Genomic DNA, 17,527 nt, shown 5'->3' with positions numbered 1-17,527 from the left:
TCGTCCTTTGACCGCGATATAATCGTTGAGCGCTCTGTCGACAATCTTCAGTGCATACGCATTCACCAACTGCTTGGACGTCATTTGTACGACATCAGTCCGTGAATGCACGTGTCGCATACTATTCTCTGTTTCTTTCGTCATTAGTTCTTGTTTCCAGTGGAAGTTAATTTTTAACGTATCATTTCATAAGATCTTTAGGAGCTAAACGGGAGTACAATATTTAGATTCAATTCAAAAATTTCCATGTGCTAGAAACAGTGCAGTGCAGTGTTAGAAACTGAATTGAAATTAATTTTGATGTTCCTTCAATGTTCGTATTGAGTTATCGAACGCTTTCGTTAATTAAAAAAATTGTTGGTAAGTCAAAATAAATAACACTTAATTATTTAATACGACTTATAAGTTTCGTTGGTTGCATTTCATGGAACTCCAAAATGTTTATCCTTATTTAAAGAAAAAAAAGGTTCGATTTTCTTCAATACATACAAATTTAACAGCAAACGCGCTCAGACATGCCGTTAAAATTATTGATTTTAATCGTTGCGATGTTTATGTGTTGGAAAGTAGAAAGTGCTAGAATTTTAGCTGTCTTCCCTACACCTTCGATCAGCCATCAAGTAGTGTTTCGACCTGTTACTCAAGAGCTGGCCAGAAGAGGACACCAAGTTACTGTGATCACAACTGACCCTGCGTTCCCAAAAGGTCAAACTCCGGACAATTTGACAGAAATCGATCTTCATGATTTGTCATATGGCCTTTGGTCGAGAATGGTCTTGAACATTACTCCGACTATTTCTAAAGTTGGTGCTTATGAAAGGATGAAATCAGCCTACGAATCGTTCTACGTGATATTCGAAAATCAAATGAATAGTGATGAGGTACAAAAAATACTAAACGATAGGAGGAAGGTATTCGATTTGCTGATTGTCGAAGCGTGTGTAAGACCAGATTTAGTACTCTCTTATAAATACAAAGTTCCATTAATATTATTCAGCACTGTCCATGGTTCTTTAGAAGCTGTTACAGGACCGTTCCATGCCTTCTTCAATCCGGGCCAAATACAAGGAAGAGTTCACAAATTGAGCATGTAGGAGAAAATCAAAGAGATTTGGGTACAATATAAGTTCCAGAGAGTTTTAAAGGAATTAGAAGAGCCTGAGACGGAAACGGGAAGAAAGCTATTCGGTCCTGAGGTACCGCACATAACCGAGTTGAGGAATAACGTGGATCTGTTATTTCTGAACGTTCACGCTTCGTGGGACAACAATAGATCGGTACCACCGAGTTTAATATATTTGGGAGGTTTACCCCAAAAACCAGACAAGGAGCTACCAAAGGTCAGAATCTAATTATTTTATTTAAACTACCCTCGAAAATCCCTCAGTGTTGTGATGACGGGAAGGACAGACTTTTCATCACTTTATGTAAGCCTGCATAGGTTCACCTGCCTTACCTTACCACCACCGTCTTATCTGTTTCTACCGCGAAATATAATAGGTTCTGATTTTCTGGAGTGCTCTGAGGAATTGTTCGAGATTATACCAACGTCTCGTTTTTACCATCGCACCGCCCGCCACCGGAGTAGAGTTCATCCATACTACCTGGAGCCACTGCGGTCATCCACGGTGCGTTTCCAGAGGTCTTTTTTGCCACGTACCCTCCGGCTATGGAATGAGCTCCCCTCCACGGTGTTTCCCGAGCGCTATGACATGTCCTTCATTCTTCAAACGAGGCTTGTAGAGAGTGTTAAACGGTAGGCAGCGGCTTGGCTCTGCCCCTGACATTGCTGACGTCCATGAGCGACGGTAAACACTCACCATCAGGTGGGCCGTATGCTCGTCTGCCTATGTGGCAATAAAAAAAAAAGGTAAGGTAGCCGTGATATGCAACGGAAATTTTGACTTTTCAATTTAGACCAGATACCTCAAAGTGGGCGGCAGCATTCACGATGTCTATAAGCTTCTCATAAATACTTAACATCTGATGGGTCGGGAACTCATTCGCCCCGTCACTTTTGCTAAAAAAAGGAAATCCAAGACTTTACTGGTGGTAGGACCTCTTGTGAGTCCGCACGGGTAGGTACCACCGCCCCGCCTATTTCTGCCGTGAAGCAGTAATGCGTTTCGGCTTGAAGGGTGGGGCAGCCGTTGTAACTATACTGAGACCTTAGAACTTATATCTCAAGGTGGGTGACGCATTTACGTTGTAGATGTCTATGGGTTCCAGTAACCACTTAACACCAGGTGAGTTGTGAGCTCGTCCACACATCTAGGCAATATAAAAAAATTGTCATTTGACTCAAACATTACTGGCATTCACGGACATCAATAGCCGCTGTCTATTATTCAGCCTAAATTTATTATGCAGTGAATATCAGTCATGGATATCGGTATTAATATTACGACTGCTTTTGTCTTTATTTTCCGAATGTTTCATCATGTAGTTGACCGTTGCTCAATACTGATTTTCGTGACGTTATTAATCACCGTTCTCGTCGCGGTGTCGAATGCGACGAAGGGCTCGTTGCTAAAATTAACATACAGACACAGCCCACTGAGTTTCTTGCCGTATTTAGTTCTTGCCGTATTTATTTATTTATTTATAACTTCTTATACTATAAAGAATAAAGGCGGACTTAATGCCATAGGCATTCTCTAACAGTCTACCTTAGGGGAGTGCAGAGATGAAGCTTGGTAGGTGTAGTGTGAAGGTGATATTACTGAAACATAATAATATGTGTATATATAACATACATAATATTTATAGATACAAATACTCGTACTTAAATAAATACATATACATAAATATATACATATACGTATCATAAATATATACATATAAAAACATATATAAACAAATATTATCAATTAAATGACTCTGCTAACTCTCTGAGAAACAGTTCTCGAACCTTCGTCTTAAACGCTTCACGTGTAGTGGCCGACCTTATTTTGAGTGGGAGCGCATTCCATAGAAGAATAGACTGAATAGTGAATGAAGAGTGTAAAAAGTCAGAACTATGTGGAGGACAGCGAAGAAGAAGATTGTGAGATGAACGAAGATTTCGGCTGTGGTCAGACCCTAAGTATTGAAAGGAAGTAGTTAAATAAGCAGGTGGATTTATTTAGCTTGCCGTAACGAAGCAAATTCGTAACGCTATACTCCGTAAGCTCGCTAACAAGCTAGACGAATCTAGCATAACCTCTCGAGGCTATTAGGATAGACAGGCAAAAAGTGAAATTGATATAACTAATATAATTACTATAACGATCCTTAAGTACTTTATTAAAGATGCTTCTTTCAATTGTCGTATGCTTCTCATTTCTTTTTTAATGTAATTAAGATGTAATATCAAGATTTGAGTGATGCGGGAATCACCGGTTTTTACTTTTTTCCTTACCTATTCGTTAGTAGCTTAAGAGGCGTGAAGGAATAACATCGTGTAATAAAAATGAAACCCGCAAAATCATAATTTGCGTAATTACTGGTGGTAGGACCTCTTGTGAGTCCGAGCGGGTAGGTACCAGCGCCCTGCCTATTTCTGCCGTGAAGCAGTAATGCGTTTCGGTTTGAAGGGTGGGGCAGCCGTTGTAACTATACTGAGACCTTAGAACTTATATCTCAAGGTGCGTGGCGCATTTACGTCATAGATGTCTATGGGCTCCAGTAATCAGTTTCAGTAGTCGTCGTGGCCTAACGGATAAGACGTCCGGTGCATTCGTGTTGAAGCGATGCACCGGTGTTCGAATCCCGCAGGCGGGTACCAATTTTTGTAATGAAATACGTAATCAACAAATGTTCACGATTGACTTCCACGGTGAAGGAATAACATCGTGTAATAAAAATGAAACCCGCAAAATTATAATTTGCGTAATTACTGGTGGTAGGACCTCTTGTGAGTCCGCACGGGTAGGTACCACCACCCTGCCTATTTCTGCCGTGAAGCAGTAATGCGTTTCGGCTTGAAGGGTGGGGTAGCCGTTGTAACTATACTGAGACTTAAGAACTTATATCTCAAGGTGGGTGGCGCATTTACATTGTAGATGTCTATGGGCTCCAGTAACCACTTAACACCAGGTGGGCTGTGAGCTCGTCCACCCAACTAAGCAATTAAAAAAAAGACCATCAAATGGGCCTTACCCCCGTCCATTTTCAACGAAATTACCCGAGGCCTTAAGAAGAATTGGTTATGCAAAAAAAAAAAATTTATTAAATTCATTTTCTAAAATCAGTTATTATTACAAGTCCAATTCAGCATTACAGTCAGTGTGTGGGAAAAAAGAGGTTCTTAAAACTCCATTAGACTAAAATTTCAATTTTTAATTTACACGAACGAAATAGCGCCCTACGATTTGTAGTACATATAAATTCGTCGAAAATAAATACAGAATAGTATTTTTTTCAGTTTAGAATAACAATAGGGTTTCAACGTTATTTTTTTAGCTGCAGTTAGTTAGACTAGTTAATGGCTCGTTTGGTTTTAAATGATTACTCGAGCTCATGAATATCATCATTAATGCCTTTTTTTATTGCTTAGACGGGTGGACGAGCTCAAACCTACCTGGTGTTAAGTGCTTACTGGAGCCCATAGACATCTACAACGTAAATGCGCCACACACCTTGAGATATAAGTTCTAAGGTCCCATTATAGTTACAACGGCTGCCTCACACTTCAAACCGAAACACATTATAGCTTCACGGCAGAAATAGGCGGGATGGTGGTACCTACCCGTGCGAACTCACAAGACGTCCTACCATCAGTAAAAGTACTACAATTCTTTCAATAATTGCTTCCAGATATTTTTATACCCATATAAGATCGTAGTCTCGATTTCACTGTTTAAGTCTGTACCCACCTTCGAACATAAACTTTGTTTCGTGGCAAAAATAGAAAGAATTTTGATAACCAAAACAATAAAGGTGAGCTTCAATCAGTAAGAAGTCGTCGTGGCCTAAAGGATAAGACGTCCGGTGCATTCGTATGTAGCGATGCACCGGTGTTCGAATCCCGCAGGCGGGTACCAATTTTTCTAATGAAATACGTACTCAACAAATGTTCACGATTGACTTCCACGGTGAAGGAATAACATCGTGTAATAAAAACCAAACCCGCAAAATTGTAATTTGCGTAATCACTGGTGGTAGGACCTCTTGTGTGTCCGCACGGGTAGGTACCACCACCCCGCCTATTTCCGCCGTGAAGCAGTAATGTGTTTCGGTTCGAAGGGTGGGGTAGCCGTTGTAACTATACTGAGACCTTAGAACTTATATCTCGAGGTGGGTGGCGCATTTACGTTGTAGATGTCTATGGGCTCCAGTAACCACTTAAAACCAGGTGGGCTGTGATCTCGTCCATCCACCTAAGCAATAAAAATAAAAAATAAAAAGTATCCAAAACCACATAAAATTGACTCTTAACCTTCATTCACTCTTCAGCTACGACCTGTTACACTAATTACGCCTGCAAACGATGGAAATTTTTGATGGAAGGTTTCTGATTGAAATTCGAATTTCAGAGCATCGAAATGTTAAATTATTCATAACCCAGGGAGGTCTCCAATCGACCGATGAATCCATAACAGCTGGAGTGCCGCTAATAGGCATACCGATGATAGGAGACCAGTGGTACAACGTCGAACAGTATGTCAAGGTTGGCATCGGCGTGGGCTTAGACCTGGAGTCCTTGACTAAGGCGGACCTGCTAGAAGCTATTCACAAAGTCATTGGTGATGAAAGGTAAACTTCAATTGCAGTGTTAGTATCAAATTTAAACATCAGGAAGCCGTAACGTTGTGATGGGTTCAGCATACATAAAAAAAGATCACCGCGTGAATTGCAAAAGGAAAAAAACATCACACTTATCATTTAGCTATCTATATTACCCGGCGTTCAAGCGTCTAGTGAATCTGCACGGGTAGGTACCACCGGCCTACCTATTTCTGCCGCGAAGCACTAATGCGTCTCGGTTTGAAGGGCGGGGCAGGCGTTAAAGTGTGAAAACTGAGACCTTAGAACTAAGTCTCTAGGTGGCATTTAGGTTGTAGATGTCTATGGGATCCGGTAACCACTTAACCCCAGCTGGGCCGTGAGATCGTTCATCCACCTGAGCAATATAAAGAAAGGCAGAAGTTCAATACGCTGGTCGGACTAAATACGCGCCATTCTCAACACTTCTATCCACGTTTCTATCCACCAGCCGAGAGTAGGCAGAAATAGCGCAAGATAATCCAGGAGAAAGTTATTAGAGGAGGCCACAACCATGAGCATTCAGGATTATCCACTCAAGGAGGAGGAGAAAATTGTATGGTTTACTTTAAAATATACTCGGTTAAAATATATTTTTCAGCTACCGTCAAAACATAGCTCGTCTCCGAAGCCAGATGTACGACCAGCCCCAGAGCTCGTTGGAGCGCGCCGTGTGGTGGACAGAGCATGTGCTGCGTCACGGAGGAGCCAAGCATCTCCGTTCGCCAGCAGCCAATATGAGCTTGACCCAATACTTGGAGCTAGACCTATTATCCCTACTATTACTTCTAGTCTGTATCATCCTATTTGTAATCGGTTTAACAGTTTACAATATTGGGAACTTTTTAAGCATTACACAAAAAAATAAAATGAAAAGATCTTGAACAATTTTCGTTATTATCAATTTAGAAATCCTACGTGACTTGGCGACGGTGAGTACTCATAATCGTGTATGCTGATCCGCTTTCAAAGCAATATAAAAATGACAGCATTATAAGCTACTTAAACGTATATGAATGCGAAAAATGTTATATTAAAAAAAGACTTGGTTAATGACGAAGAGGTTACATTAGACGATACCATCGCTAACACAGTATTAAAAAAACACGAAATTGTCCACAAAGTGCAATTCTCTAAGTTGCAGTCAATTTTTATTGGAGGATGGAGGACGACCTCGCAACATGGTGTTAAATAGTTACCGGAGCCCAAAGACAACGAAAATGCTGCCACCTATCTTGAGATATGTGGTCTCAGTACAGTTACAACGGCTGCCCCACCCTTCAAACCGAAACGCTTCATGGAAGAAATAGGTAGAGTGGTGGTACCTATCCGTGCGGACTCTCAGGATTCCCTGCCACCAGTTTTACCGTTAATTACTTTATCCTTACTATTAGATAAGTCAAAGGTAAGGTTTTCACTGCGATATTGCTCAAGACTGTTCACCCAAGATGTGAATGATTCAATCTCAATTCAAGAAATATTGCAAACTTGACTTAAAAAAATAAGGCACGGTAATCACGATTACTCCATGCATGGATAGGAACACCGATAACTAAGACCTTAAAATTAAAAAAAAAAACGCTCACAAATTTCAAATATTATTTTTATGTACACGAAATACACCATAACGACGATATGAACCGGATTTTGTTGTTGACAGCTGTTTTAATAAATAAATAAAAAAAATTCATAACATTTTAAAATCAATAACCTTTCAAAGTTTTTCAGCAGAAAGGCGCGCTGATAGTAAATCCGACAGTCCGAAATAAACAGAATCCGTTCAAAATATAAAGGGTTGATTAATCAGGGAAAAACTTGTGACAGTCTATTATTTTTACAGTACCACTAAAATGCTTTCACCTAATACCCATCAAGATTATTTTATAACTGGATTCAGAACTTGAATCAGCGTTTGATCGTTAGAGAGAGGAAAGCTTCTTGGCGCTTTTCATCCATTCAAAGGATCCGGCGAAAGCTCCCTAATAGTTTTCTAATGGTAATGAAGCATTGTCAGCATATGAACTTTTGTTAATGACATTTTAATCGAGTTCTAACTTACTAAGCTTTATATATTAATCCAGTAATACGGATTTGATAATGTAAGGAATTATTTGGAAGGAAGGATTTGTCAAATGGAAATTTAAAAATGATATTAAATATTTAACTATAGATGGATGGTCCAATGCAAAACTTTAGAGAGTATTTCGTCAGAATGTGAAGAATATTTATATGTGCTTAGAAGCGAGGCAACTCACGAAACATTACGGCGAAGTTTTAATCAAATCAGAATAGTAAACACACTCACTTCACATACCTATTGATTAATATTCAGAGATATTTAGAGTCAATCAACAATTAAGAGAGACATTATGCAACGCCTTTTTTATAGTTGCTACTTTTTTATAGGTCCTTTCCTAGCTTATTTAAAGTCAGGTAAGTATTCGAATGAAGTTCGTATCTTCGACAGGTTAAGCTTTCCATTTCTACTTTACTCTCTCTCTCTCTCTCTTCGATCGGTTCCTCACTGCTGAGGATCGTGACTCCGTCCGATTTCGTCAACCAACTGTCTCCATCGATCCCGCCCTGCAGCCCGGTGGAGTGCGTCGCTGATAGGTATCCCCAGTTCCTCCGCTATTATTTATTTACTATATACAACATAATAAAAATACAACATAACTACCTAAATAGGTAAATGGGTAAATACCCTACCCTACCCTAGCCCTTTTACGGCTGTATTTGTTTAAATTATACTTGCTATTGATTCCAGAGATTCTATAGATAAAAAATTGTCAAACAGTAGATCCGAATCTATTGTTCTGAAATTTAAATCTTCAATTTTTCGACATTAGGTACTTCGATTATATTTTCATAAGAAATAACAAATGGCTGTAAATCTCAACGATTCAGTTTCTCCTCTACGAACATTGAGCTATATAGGTTTATATGTATATACACTTCTTCAACTCTCCAAGTTTGTAATGTGAGTTCGAGCTTCGACAAGCTCATGCATCCAAAAGCTACAAGTTCCGAAGTTTTCCTGTTGAAGTGTCATTAGTATTGTAGCGTATGTTCTGTGATATTGTGTTGAGGCGTTTTATGCAAATCGTTAGACTTAGTGTGTGTTCAGAATACGAGGAAAGCTCCTTAGTCGTAGGCTAAGGAATTTATAATTCTACTAGCTGACCCGGCAGACTTCGTAGTGCCTCAATCGATAAATAAAAAACCTAAACTTTTGTATAAAATAAACTTAAGACAAACAAAAGGAAACCGTCCGACGGGGTACACATCAAAGGAAAAACAAAATTGTTTGTTTTTATATAATTCCGAGCATTTTCATATTAATTCACATTTTAAACCTTCTCTGGACTTCCAAGAATAATTCAAGACCAAAATTAGCCAAATCGGTCCAGCCGTTCTCGAGTTTTAGCGAGACTAACGAACAGCAATTCATTTTTATATATATAGATTACTCTGAATAGGAATATCAAATAAAAAACAACCTGGACCTTTCAAAAACCATTGGAGTATTAACCGTATCGGCTTAGACTTAATGTATAAAATAAAAATAATATTCTCCATTGATGATGAAGCTCGGATCCTTTACTGATCATCATCTCATCAGGGTCACCATTCATCAACCTCTTTAAGGTATTCTCTGAGGGCCTAGGATCACCTCCTGGACATTCTGAATACATCATATTGTGGTCGCAATCCTACAAAAACAAACAATTTTATCTAAGAACATCCTATTAGTAAGTGATATTGATAAGAACAGTTATTGCTGTAGCGTTTATATCATCCAGCCCTACTTTTACAACGAGAAGCTTTTGAAGTCGTCGTGGCCTGACGGATAAGGCGTCCAGTGCATTCGTGTTGAGCGATGCACCGATGTTCGAATCCCGCTGGCGGGTACCAATTTTTCTAATGAAACACGTACTCAACAAATGCTCACGATTGACTTCCACGGTGAAGGATAATAATATCTTGTAATAAAAATGAAACCCGCAAAATTATAATTTGCGTAATTACTGGTGGTAGAACACCTCTTGTGAGTCCGCGCGGGTAGGTACCACCGCCCTGCCTATTTCTGCCGTGAAGCAGTAATGCGTTTCGGTTTAAAGGGTGGGGCAGCCGTTGTAACTATACTTGACCTTATATCTCAAGGTGGGTGGCGCATTTACGTCGCAAATGTCTATGGGCTCCAGTAACCACTTAGCACCAGGTGAGCTGTGAGCTCGTCAACCCACCTAGCAATAAAAAAAAAACGAGAGCTTTTATTATTGACAAACCGAAGTGAAATTTTATAAAGGACGTTACGTTTTTATTTACCGCAAATGAGCTCGTCGGATTATCGGATCTAGTCGAAACTTGATACATTTTTGGCTATTTAGACAAGGATATCACAACATCATGCATTGCATTTTTTTAATTTAATTTTATTGCTTATATGGGTGGACGAGCTCACAGACCAGCTGGTGTTAAGTGGTTACTGTAGCCCATAGATATCTACAACGTAAATGCGCCACCCACCTTGAGATATTAGTTCTAAGGTCTCAAGTATAGCTACAACGGCTGCCCCACCCTTCAAGCCAAAACGCATTACTGCTTCACGGCAGAAATAGGCAGGGCGGTGGTACCCACCCGTGCGGACTCACAAGAGGTCCTACCACCAGTACCATCTTATGACTAATCATCTTACTGGCTATCATAATTAAGTTCCTTTGAATTGGGGAATTCGGGAAAGGCAAACATAGAATTTTGTTTTATTGCCATTGTAGGTAGACGAGCATATGGTCCACCAGTGAGTGGTTACCGTCGCCCATGGACTTCAGCAATGCCAGGGGCAGAGCCAAGCCGCTGCCTACCGTTGAGAGTAAGCATCTAAGAGATATAGAGAATCTAAGTCCAACAACTATCCACTAGTCCATCTAAGTCCAACAGAAAATCCAACCTGATGAACGTTACCCGATGATACGAAAACCGAATATTTCTGCAAAGTGACTGCGTGTTCACGTGAGCATTTAGAGCCCGGCGACTCAAATAGCGCTTCGAACGTGCACCGCCTGAACTTCGCTCGGGCGCTGAAACAAAAAGCTTTCTCGGTTAGCGCGTAATACTTTCGTAAGCCTGAAGGTTCCGCACAATCTACCGTACCATTCTTAAATGTGTTTCAGAACGAATTTCCTTACGGGACGATGCGGAGGGGTACCTTAACCGGAAAAAAACGTCCGTAACGTAAGATTTTTATTAGTAATGCACACAGTGTACGACTTAACTTTGTAGTAACATGCAAAAAATAACATATATTTTTTATCATTCATTGACCACGATCTCAGAGCGTTTGTTTGCGCAATATACTGACTCTCATGCAAACAACCGTGAATGAAGTGTACCACAATAAGTTCGCACGTTGCCGAATTACCGTGGGTTGTTGCGAAACCTCCAGTTTTATTTTCTTTATACCTCGAATAGAACTTTAAATTAATATTTTTATAATAAGGCACTTCGTTCCTATCCGGTGTCCCACGACACCACACATCTTTTTGTTTGTTCGTTAATCACCCAAATGACAACTTAGTATCCTTGATACCCCACTTCTATAGGTACCAAAAAATAAGCGAAAAAACGTATTCCTTTGTCTGATTCCATTAACAAAAACCCGTCATTTAAAGCATCTTTAAAAAACAACTTGGAAAACGTGGACATCTCACACAAAGAATACATTAAAATGTATCTGTCTTAACACTTAAAAAAGCTTGTATAATCATTTTACATTAGTTCTTAAGTAACGTCCTCTGCGGATTATAGGATATATTTTAAGCCCGTAATGAGTACTGTCGATAGATAGATAACTATATCAATGGTTCGGATAGTGTTAGAACCAACGGCATTGAGGCTTTAACTTATAGCTCAGGTTGGTTATTTGGAAGAGGATCATGGGCTTTGATAAACACTCAACATCACGACTCACTATCTGCCCGTCCACTCAATCATATCCTCATTGCTAATTACAAAATTTTCTTATGCAATTCATTGACTGGCACTGCTTCGATTTATATTACTCCTCACCTCAGCTAATACGCTGCGAATCGAAAAACCCTTGAAGCCAGATTCACTAACCGTTTCGTTTAAAAAAAAATCTTACGTTACGGACGTTTTTTCCCGGTTAGGGAACCCCTCGGCATGGTATGGCTATGGCATCGTCCCATAACGAACTTCGTGCTAAAATTGCCACGATACAGAACCCTAACGTACATGAGTTCCAATTAAGCGCAAAGTCAACAGTTGACTTGCGTTTCGCATGTGCGGAATCACGTTAATATTCACTGCAACATTTTTCAACTCTTCTCTATAGCGCGTTTTAGAGTAACACTTTTGAATTCTCTGTACAAAATTGAATCGTAGTTTGTAAGATTAGCTTGTTTTATAATTTTGTCACTCCAACATTTGGGTCTTATAGCTTTGAAGTGAATTGCAGTCATAAGTCAGTGTTTTGATTAGAATTTCTCGAACACCGTGGGAGATGAAGCACATGCCTCATTATAAAATAAATATTGTTTCCTTAAGGTCATTAGTTATTAACGACTCTCACGGGCGCAAGGACGTTCCTCAAAACGTAATGCTCTTTAATAAAGAATGCATATCCTATATGCTTGACTAAATATAAAGTTATCGTATTTTTCATTATTCAAGATTAACCTATCTATAACTTCCAACAAACACAATTAAAAAACATTCCGGATTTATTACGATTCTTTTTGTTTATATTCATCGCCATTGTAGGATACCGAGCGCACGGTCCATTTTGCGATGACTAATTACCGTCGGTCAAGGACAAAGGTAATGCACAGCTTAGCCAGTGTCTACTACTGAAGACTCTCGTTTGAAGAAACACATGTTATAACGCTCAGGTTTCCTCACAAATACAAAAACTAGGGCTTAGCTCTGACAGAAGCCACTATCTTGATTATTTTGCATTTGGTAACCGTGTATAATTGCGACTTGAATCTTGTCTCTCAACATGGACAGTGACATTCACATGTTATATTTTTCTGGCACTATAATCGATTGAGCTCTCGGTCGATTTGTTGGTATGTTTTTAATTCAAAGACTTTCTCAATGGCCACCGGTATGTGCTTAACATGAAGCTGGCCATACCAGCATTTAACTGAAACCTGACATAGCAACCCCCAAGCTACGTATTCCACAAGATTGATAAACAAAAATAATATCTCACCAACACAATTTAAAATGTGTTTGATAGTGTGTCCATTCGTTCGTTTTGTTCTTTTCGCGGTCCACCACATCGGTGAATGTCCTGTAGCATCCTTCCCAAGCGTCGCCTGATCTTGATATACAATCAGACACTTGGTCATATTCTAGGAACAAAAAGGAGGTTCAAAGAAAAAAATTAAGCCTAAATTCGAGTGGTAGTGGAATAAGTGCGAATGGGACCCTTGAAAAGAGGGGCGTTGGGGGAAGGGGTAACCGAACATGTTGGAGGTGGAACGAGGCTTCTCAAAAATGTACTATAAAGTTACTTACAACATGTGACACCGGGCGCTCGGGTGTATTATTGTAATACACAATTAAGACTAGACCTCATATCTCATAGTAATGGCGGCATTTGTGATGTCTATGGGCCTCAGTGACCTCAACACCAGGTGGGTTGTGACTTCGTGTGAACATGCAAGAAGAGCGACCCTCGTTCTCTTCTTGTTATAAAGTGCGTAAAAAACAGCACTAAATATAGGTTCTCGAATCGGTTTTTTAATTTTATAACATCTTACTGGTGGTAGGACCTCTTGTGAGTCCGCACGGGTAGATACCACTACCCCGCCTATTTCTGTCGTGAAGCAGTAATACGTTTCGGTTTGAAGGGTGGGGCAGCTGTTGTAACTGTACTGAGACCTTAGAACTTATATCTCAAGGTGGGTGGCGCATTTACGTTGTAGATGTCTATGGGCTCCAGTAACCACTTAATACCAGGTGGGCTTCAGCGCTTGTCAACCCACCTAAGCAATAAAAATAAAAAAAAAACATCGAATCATTGTACCTCACGGTCTACCGAATATATTGGAATACCCAATGATCCGTATATTCACTAAAAAGTAAACGTAGTCGCTTTTAAAGACGTTTAAAGATTGATTTAGGTTGTAGATGTCTATGGGCTCCGGTTACTACTAAACACCAGGTGGGCCGTGAACTCGTCCAATCGAAGCAATATAGAAACGAAAGATTTAGATAGATAAAGAGCACCCTCTGTTAAAGTCATATACTTCTCCTGTCATAAAAAACGTACATTTTACAAAATTTACAGAGATTAGAATAATTAGAGAATGGATTTTTTGTTTTTTTTTTATTTTATTTTTTGCTTAGGTGGATGGACGAAATCACAGCCCACCTAGTGTTAAATGGTTACTGGAGCCCATAGACATGCCACTCACAATGCGCCACTCACCTTGAGATATAAGTTCTAAGGTCTCAAGTATAGTTAAAACGGCTGCCCCACCCTTCAAACCGAAACGCATTACTGCTTCACATCAGAAATAGGCGGGGAAATAAGAAACTAGAAGAGTGACACCATCAAAAACAAAACTGTTTTTTAGTAGAAGAGTTTATCAAACAGTAATAGCTAGTTCTGAATCGGAAAAAAAAGAAATAAAAATTATAAAACAAAATTTAACTGTAATTTTGTTTTTGCAAAAATGTATAAACATTTACTTCACACTCTAAAAGGTGATAGATACCACTATGAAAAAAAACACACATTTTTTTAATTGAGGCGGTCTTCTGCAAAATTTTAAATTGTAATTTAAATACTGAAATGCAACCCCAATTACAAAATATATACGTGCGTATCCGCCTCAATATCAATTTCTTCCTAATTACTCGACGCGCGCGTAGTTAAATTTTGCCGATAGGATTTCAAACGCTCACGCCACAGACTTAAGGCTTACATTACTCCGACAAAATTAAGCGTCCATAATTTAACGTGCTGTGTTTGTAATATCTTTTAAAGCTACACACAACTGTCAACCTTACCGTTTGGATTTTAAGATCAAATCTCCTTACTCAATAGTTTAATATGTTCGAATGTGATAGAGATAAAACGCGTCTATTGGCTAGAAAATAACGCTGATATTTGACTGACGTGTTATAAACCACTCGTCATCGCAGACGCTGCTGTCAACGTGCATAAGACCCTTGATACTTTCATCGTTGAAATGTTGCTCTGTGACGTCATTGCAGTCTGAATTCCAGTCTATGGCGCAGTTTATATGGTGTTTTATAGATCTGAAAAAAGGAATAAGGACCTTGCGATAGTGTTCGTTAATTTAAAACTGACCAAAATCTGTATATTCTCATTGGCCTAGTGGTTAATGGTTCTGAATGTTGCAGGGTGGGTTATACAAATTGATTATTTTAATGTCTTCATTATAAATCACTACATAGTATAATACAAAGTCGCTTTCTCTGTCCCTATATCTGTCCCTATGTATGCTTAAATCTTTAAAACTACGCAACGGATTTTGATGCGGTTTTATCTATACTAATATTATAAAGAGGAAAGATTTGTTTGTTTGTTTGTTTCGAATAGGCTCCGAAACTACTGGACCGATTTGAAAAATTATTTTTCCATTAGAAGCCGACATTGTCCCTGATGAACATAGGCTACTTTTTTTATTTTTTTTTTAATTTTTTTTTTTGGTTTCATTTTTGTTTTAATGTTTCCGAAGCGAAGCGAGGGCGGATCGCTAGTTTATTAGATAAAGTGATTAAATAGGTATGTTTATATGTATAATACCATTCATTAAATAGTGGAGAAATCAATAATCTATATAATAATACGTGAAGCAAAAACTTTGTATCCCTTTTTACGAAAATTGCGCGGACGGAGGAGTATGAAATTTTCCACACTTATAGAGAATATAGAGAAGAAGTGCACAATGCTAATATTTTTTTAAAGTAATGCATAAAAGATACATTAAATCAATAAACAAAACATTACACACACTACATACCATGTATTTGACGCACACACGCATGCATACTATTTATTGTCAAACTTTTGTTCTTGACGTTTGTTGTCAAATTGAGAATAGATTAAATATTGTTTGTCTTTGCTAATATTTTTTATAGTGTAGTCTTGGCGAAATTTGTGATTATAGTGTGGGGATAAAATACAATCATAATAGTGTACAAACTTACAATTCCAATTAATTATAGTCGAATTTCGACTACTGCGGGACCTCTAGTAAATTACAGTTTCCCAAGCGAAGTGAGGGCGGGTCGCTAGTTAAATATATTTGTCCGAAAAGGAAAAATAACAATCCGATTCTCTAAGAAGTCAACGAGGAAAACAATACCATAATCCACTAAGCAAAGCCTAAAATCCCACCTGCACCAATCTCCGATTTTCTCAGGCGTTGGTGGCGCTTTCCTGCTAGAATTGTAAATAAGAGCCGCTTCGACCTCGCAGTTCAACGCGTACTTATAAAATTCGTGACAGTTCAGATTCTTCGCTGTTATTTTCGCTTTGTCTTTGCCGAGCGGCGAAATCGGTTCAAATTCAATATCTTCAAATGTCGGAAGACGCGGTCGCTGCGATGCCTCGTCGTAGTGATACAAATCTAAAACACAAGTGGTAGGATCTGTTGTTGCAACCAAAAACTAATATGGTGGTAGGAACTTTTGTGAGTCCGCGCGGGTAGGTTCCACCGCACCGCCTATTTCTTACGTTACGGACGTTTTATCCCGGTTAGGGTACCTCTCCGCAACGTCTCATAAGGAACTTCGTTCCAAAAAAATTACAGTTTCACGATCACATGATTTCGTTATAATGTGAATCGCTAACTATATCAAAATAAAGGCTAGGCTATTAGATGATTTTAATTTCACTTTTGAAACAAACACTCAAAACAGTGGCTATAATGAAAGTAATGTTAACGATAAGCAATGGTGTTAAGGCCAGGGGGACAAATATTTTGTCTACCATCTAATACATTTGTTAAGCTTCATTCGCAAAACATTGAGAATATTCAATAGCTAGGATATTAATTATTTAATGAAGTCTGAATGTGCGTAGCATAAAACGAACAATCAACAACAACACAAAAACATGTGCTTCCTGATAACACAGCTCTTCCGAGGATGTGTACAATAAAAAGCAAAAGGTCAAAAACTCACAAACAGCTCTTAAATCCTGAAAAGATAATATAAAGTAGACTAAAACAATCATAATTCAGAAGATTTTTTTTTGGGGAACATCATGAACGGACTCCTAATTTATGAAACTTCAGTGTCAGGTCTGACTTTTGCTGACTTTTAATCTGTAAAGTTAGTTTCAGTTATAAAAAAGGTCAATCCATTTTACAGTTGGTCTAGAAATTATATTAGATTGGTGGAAAATTTTCACTCAGGTTTCAGTATAATATATATTAAGTATATTAGGTTTGTGGAACTTTCCAGAAGTTCTTGGTTTTGTTTTTTGGTTTTATGAATTGTGTCGGTAGTAATTTTAGTTTTGCTCGTTAATTCCTAAAAATATTACGCTCAAAGCCAAGCCTCAACGTTACGTATAAAATTCCACGAAAATACACTTAACTAAGTATAGAAACTAAGCTAAGTTACAGTAGTGCATTAATGACAAAACCCTTAAAATGCATATCTTCCTGCTGCTTAAATAAGCTAATGAACTCACAGCTAATACTATCAGCTGGGACTAGCGGCTATAGCAATTAATTAAAACGTAAATAATACTTGAAAATATTGTTTACTT

The 17,527-nt window shown here is 38.7% G+C and overlaps 2 protein-coding genes across 2 annotated transcripts; one reads left to right on the top strand and one right to left on the bottom strand.

Annotated features, from left to right (window-relative positions):
- Positions 1-452: 452 nt before the first annotated feature.
- Positions 453-6,633, top strand: UGT33K1 (UDP-glycosyltransferase UGT33K1). The gene is given in 4 exon segments (XM_089739028.1): positions 453-1,340; positions 2,247-2,250; positions 5,517-5,736; positions 6,347-6,633. Coding segments are annotated over 4 exon segments (1,332 nt in total). The 5' UTR covers positions 453-515; the 3' UTR covers positions 6,630-6,633.
- Positions 6,634-9,248: 2,615 nt separating this feature from the next.
- LOC114246846 (uncharacterized) lies at positions 9,249-17,155 on the bottom strand. Its single transcript, XM_028179561.2, has 6 exons — positions 16,936-17,155; positions 16,148-16,379; positions 14,900-15,042; positions 12,983-13,124; positions 10,697-10,826; positions 9,249-9,458 (listed from the first exon to the last, which is right to left on the bottom strand). Exons 1-6 carry the CDS (start codon positions 16,985-16,987, stop codon positions 9,273-9,275), a joined length of 885 nt encoding a protein of 294 aa, XP_028035362.2. The 5' UTR covers positions 16,988-17,155; the 3' UTR covers positions 9,249-9,272.
- Positions 17,156-17,527: the final 372 nt, after the last annotated feature.

This window comes from Bombyx mandarina, chromosome 28 (genome assembly GCF_030267445.1).
Source record: "Bombyx mandarina strain Sakado chromosome 28, ASM3026744v2".
Taxonomy (NCBI): domain Eukaryota; kingdom Metazoa; phylum Arthropoda; class Insecta; order Lepidoptera; family Bombycidae; genus Bombyx; species Bombyx mandarina.
The sequence above is the reverse complement of the archived record's forward strand: the minus strand, read 5'-3'. Positions and strand labels throughout refer to the sequence as shown.

Bases quoted from the DNA above. Each gene is read 5' to 3' on its own strand.
- LOC114246846 (XM_028179561.2), bottom strand. From the start codon at position 16,987: ATGATTGTTTTAGTCTACTTTATATTATCTTTTCAGGATTTAAGAGCT. The intron at 10,827-12,982 runs GTGAGATATTAT...TTTTTGTTTCAG, and splicing joins ACACATTTTAAATTGTGTTG to CGCCCGAGCGAAGTTCAGGC. The intron at 9,459-10,696 runs GTTGGATTTTCT...TTGTTTTTGTAG, and splicing joins CATCGGGTAACGTTCATCAG to GATTGCGACCACAATATGAT.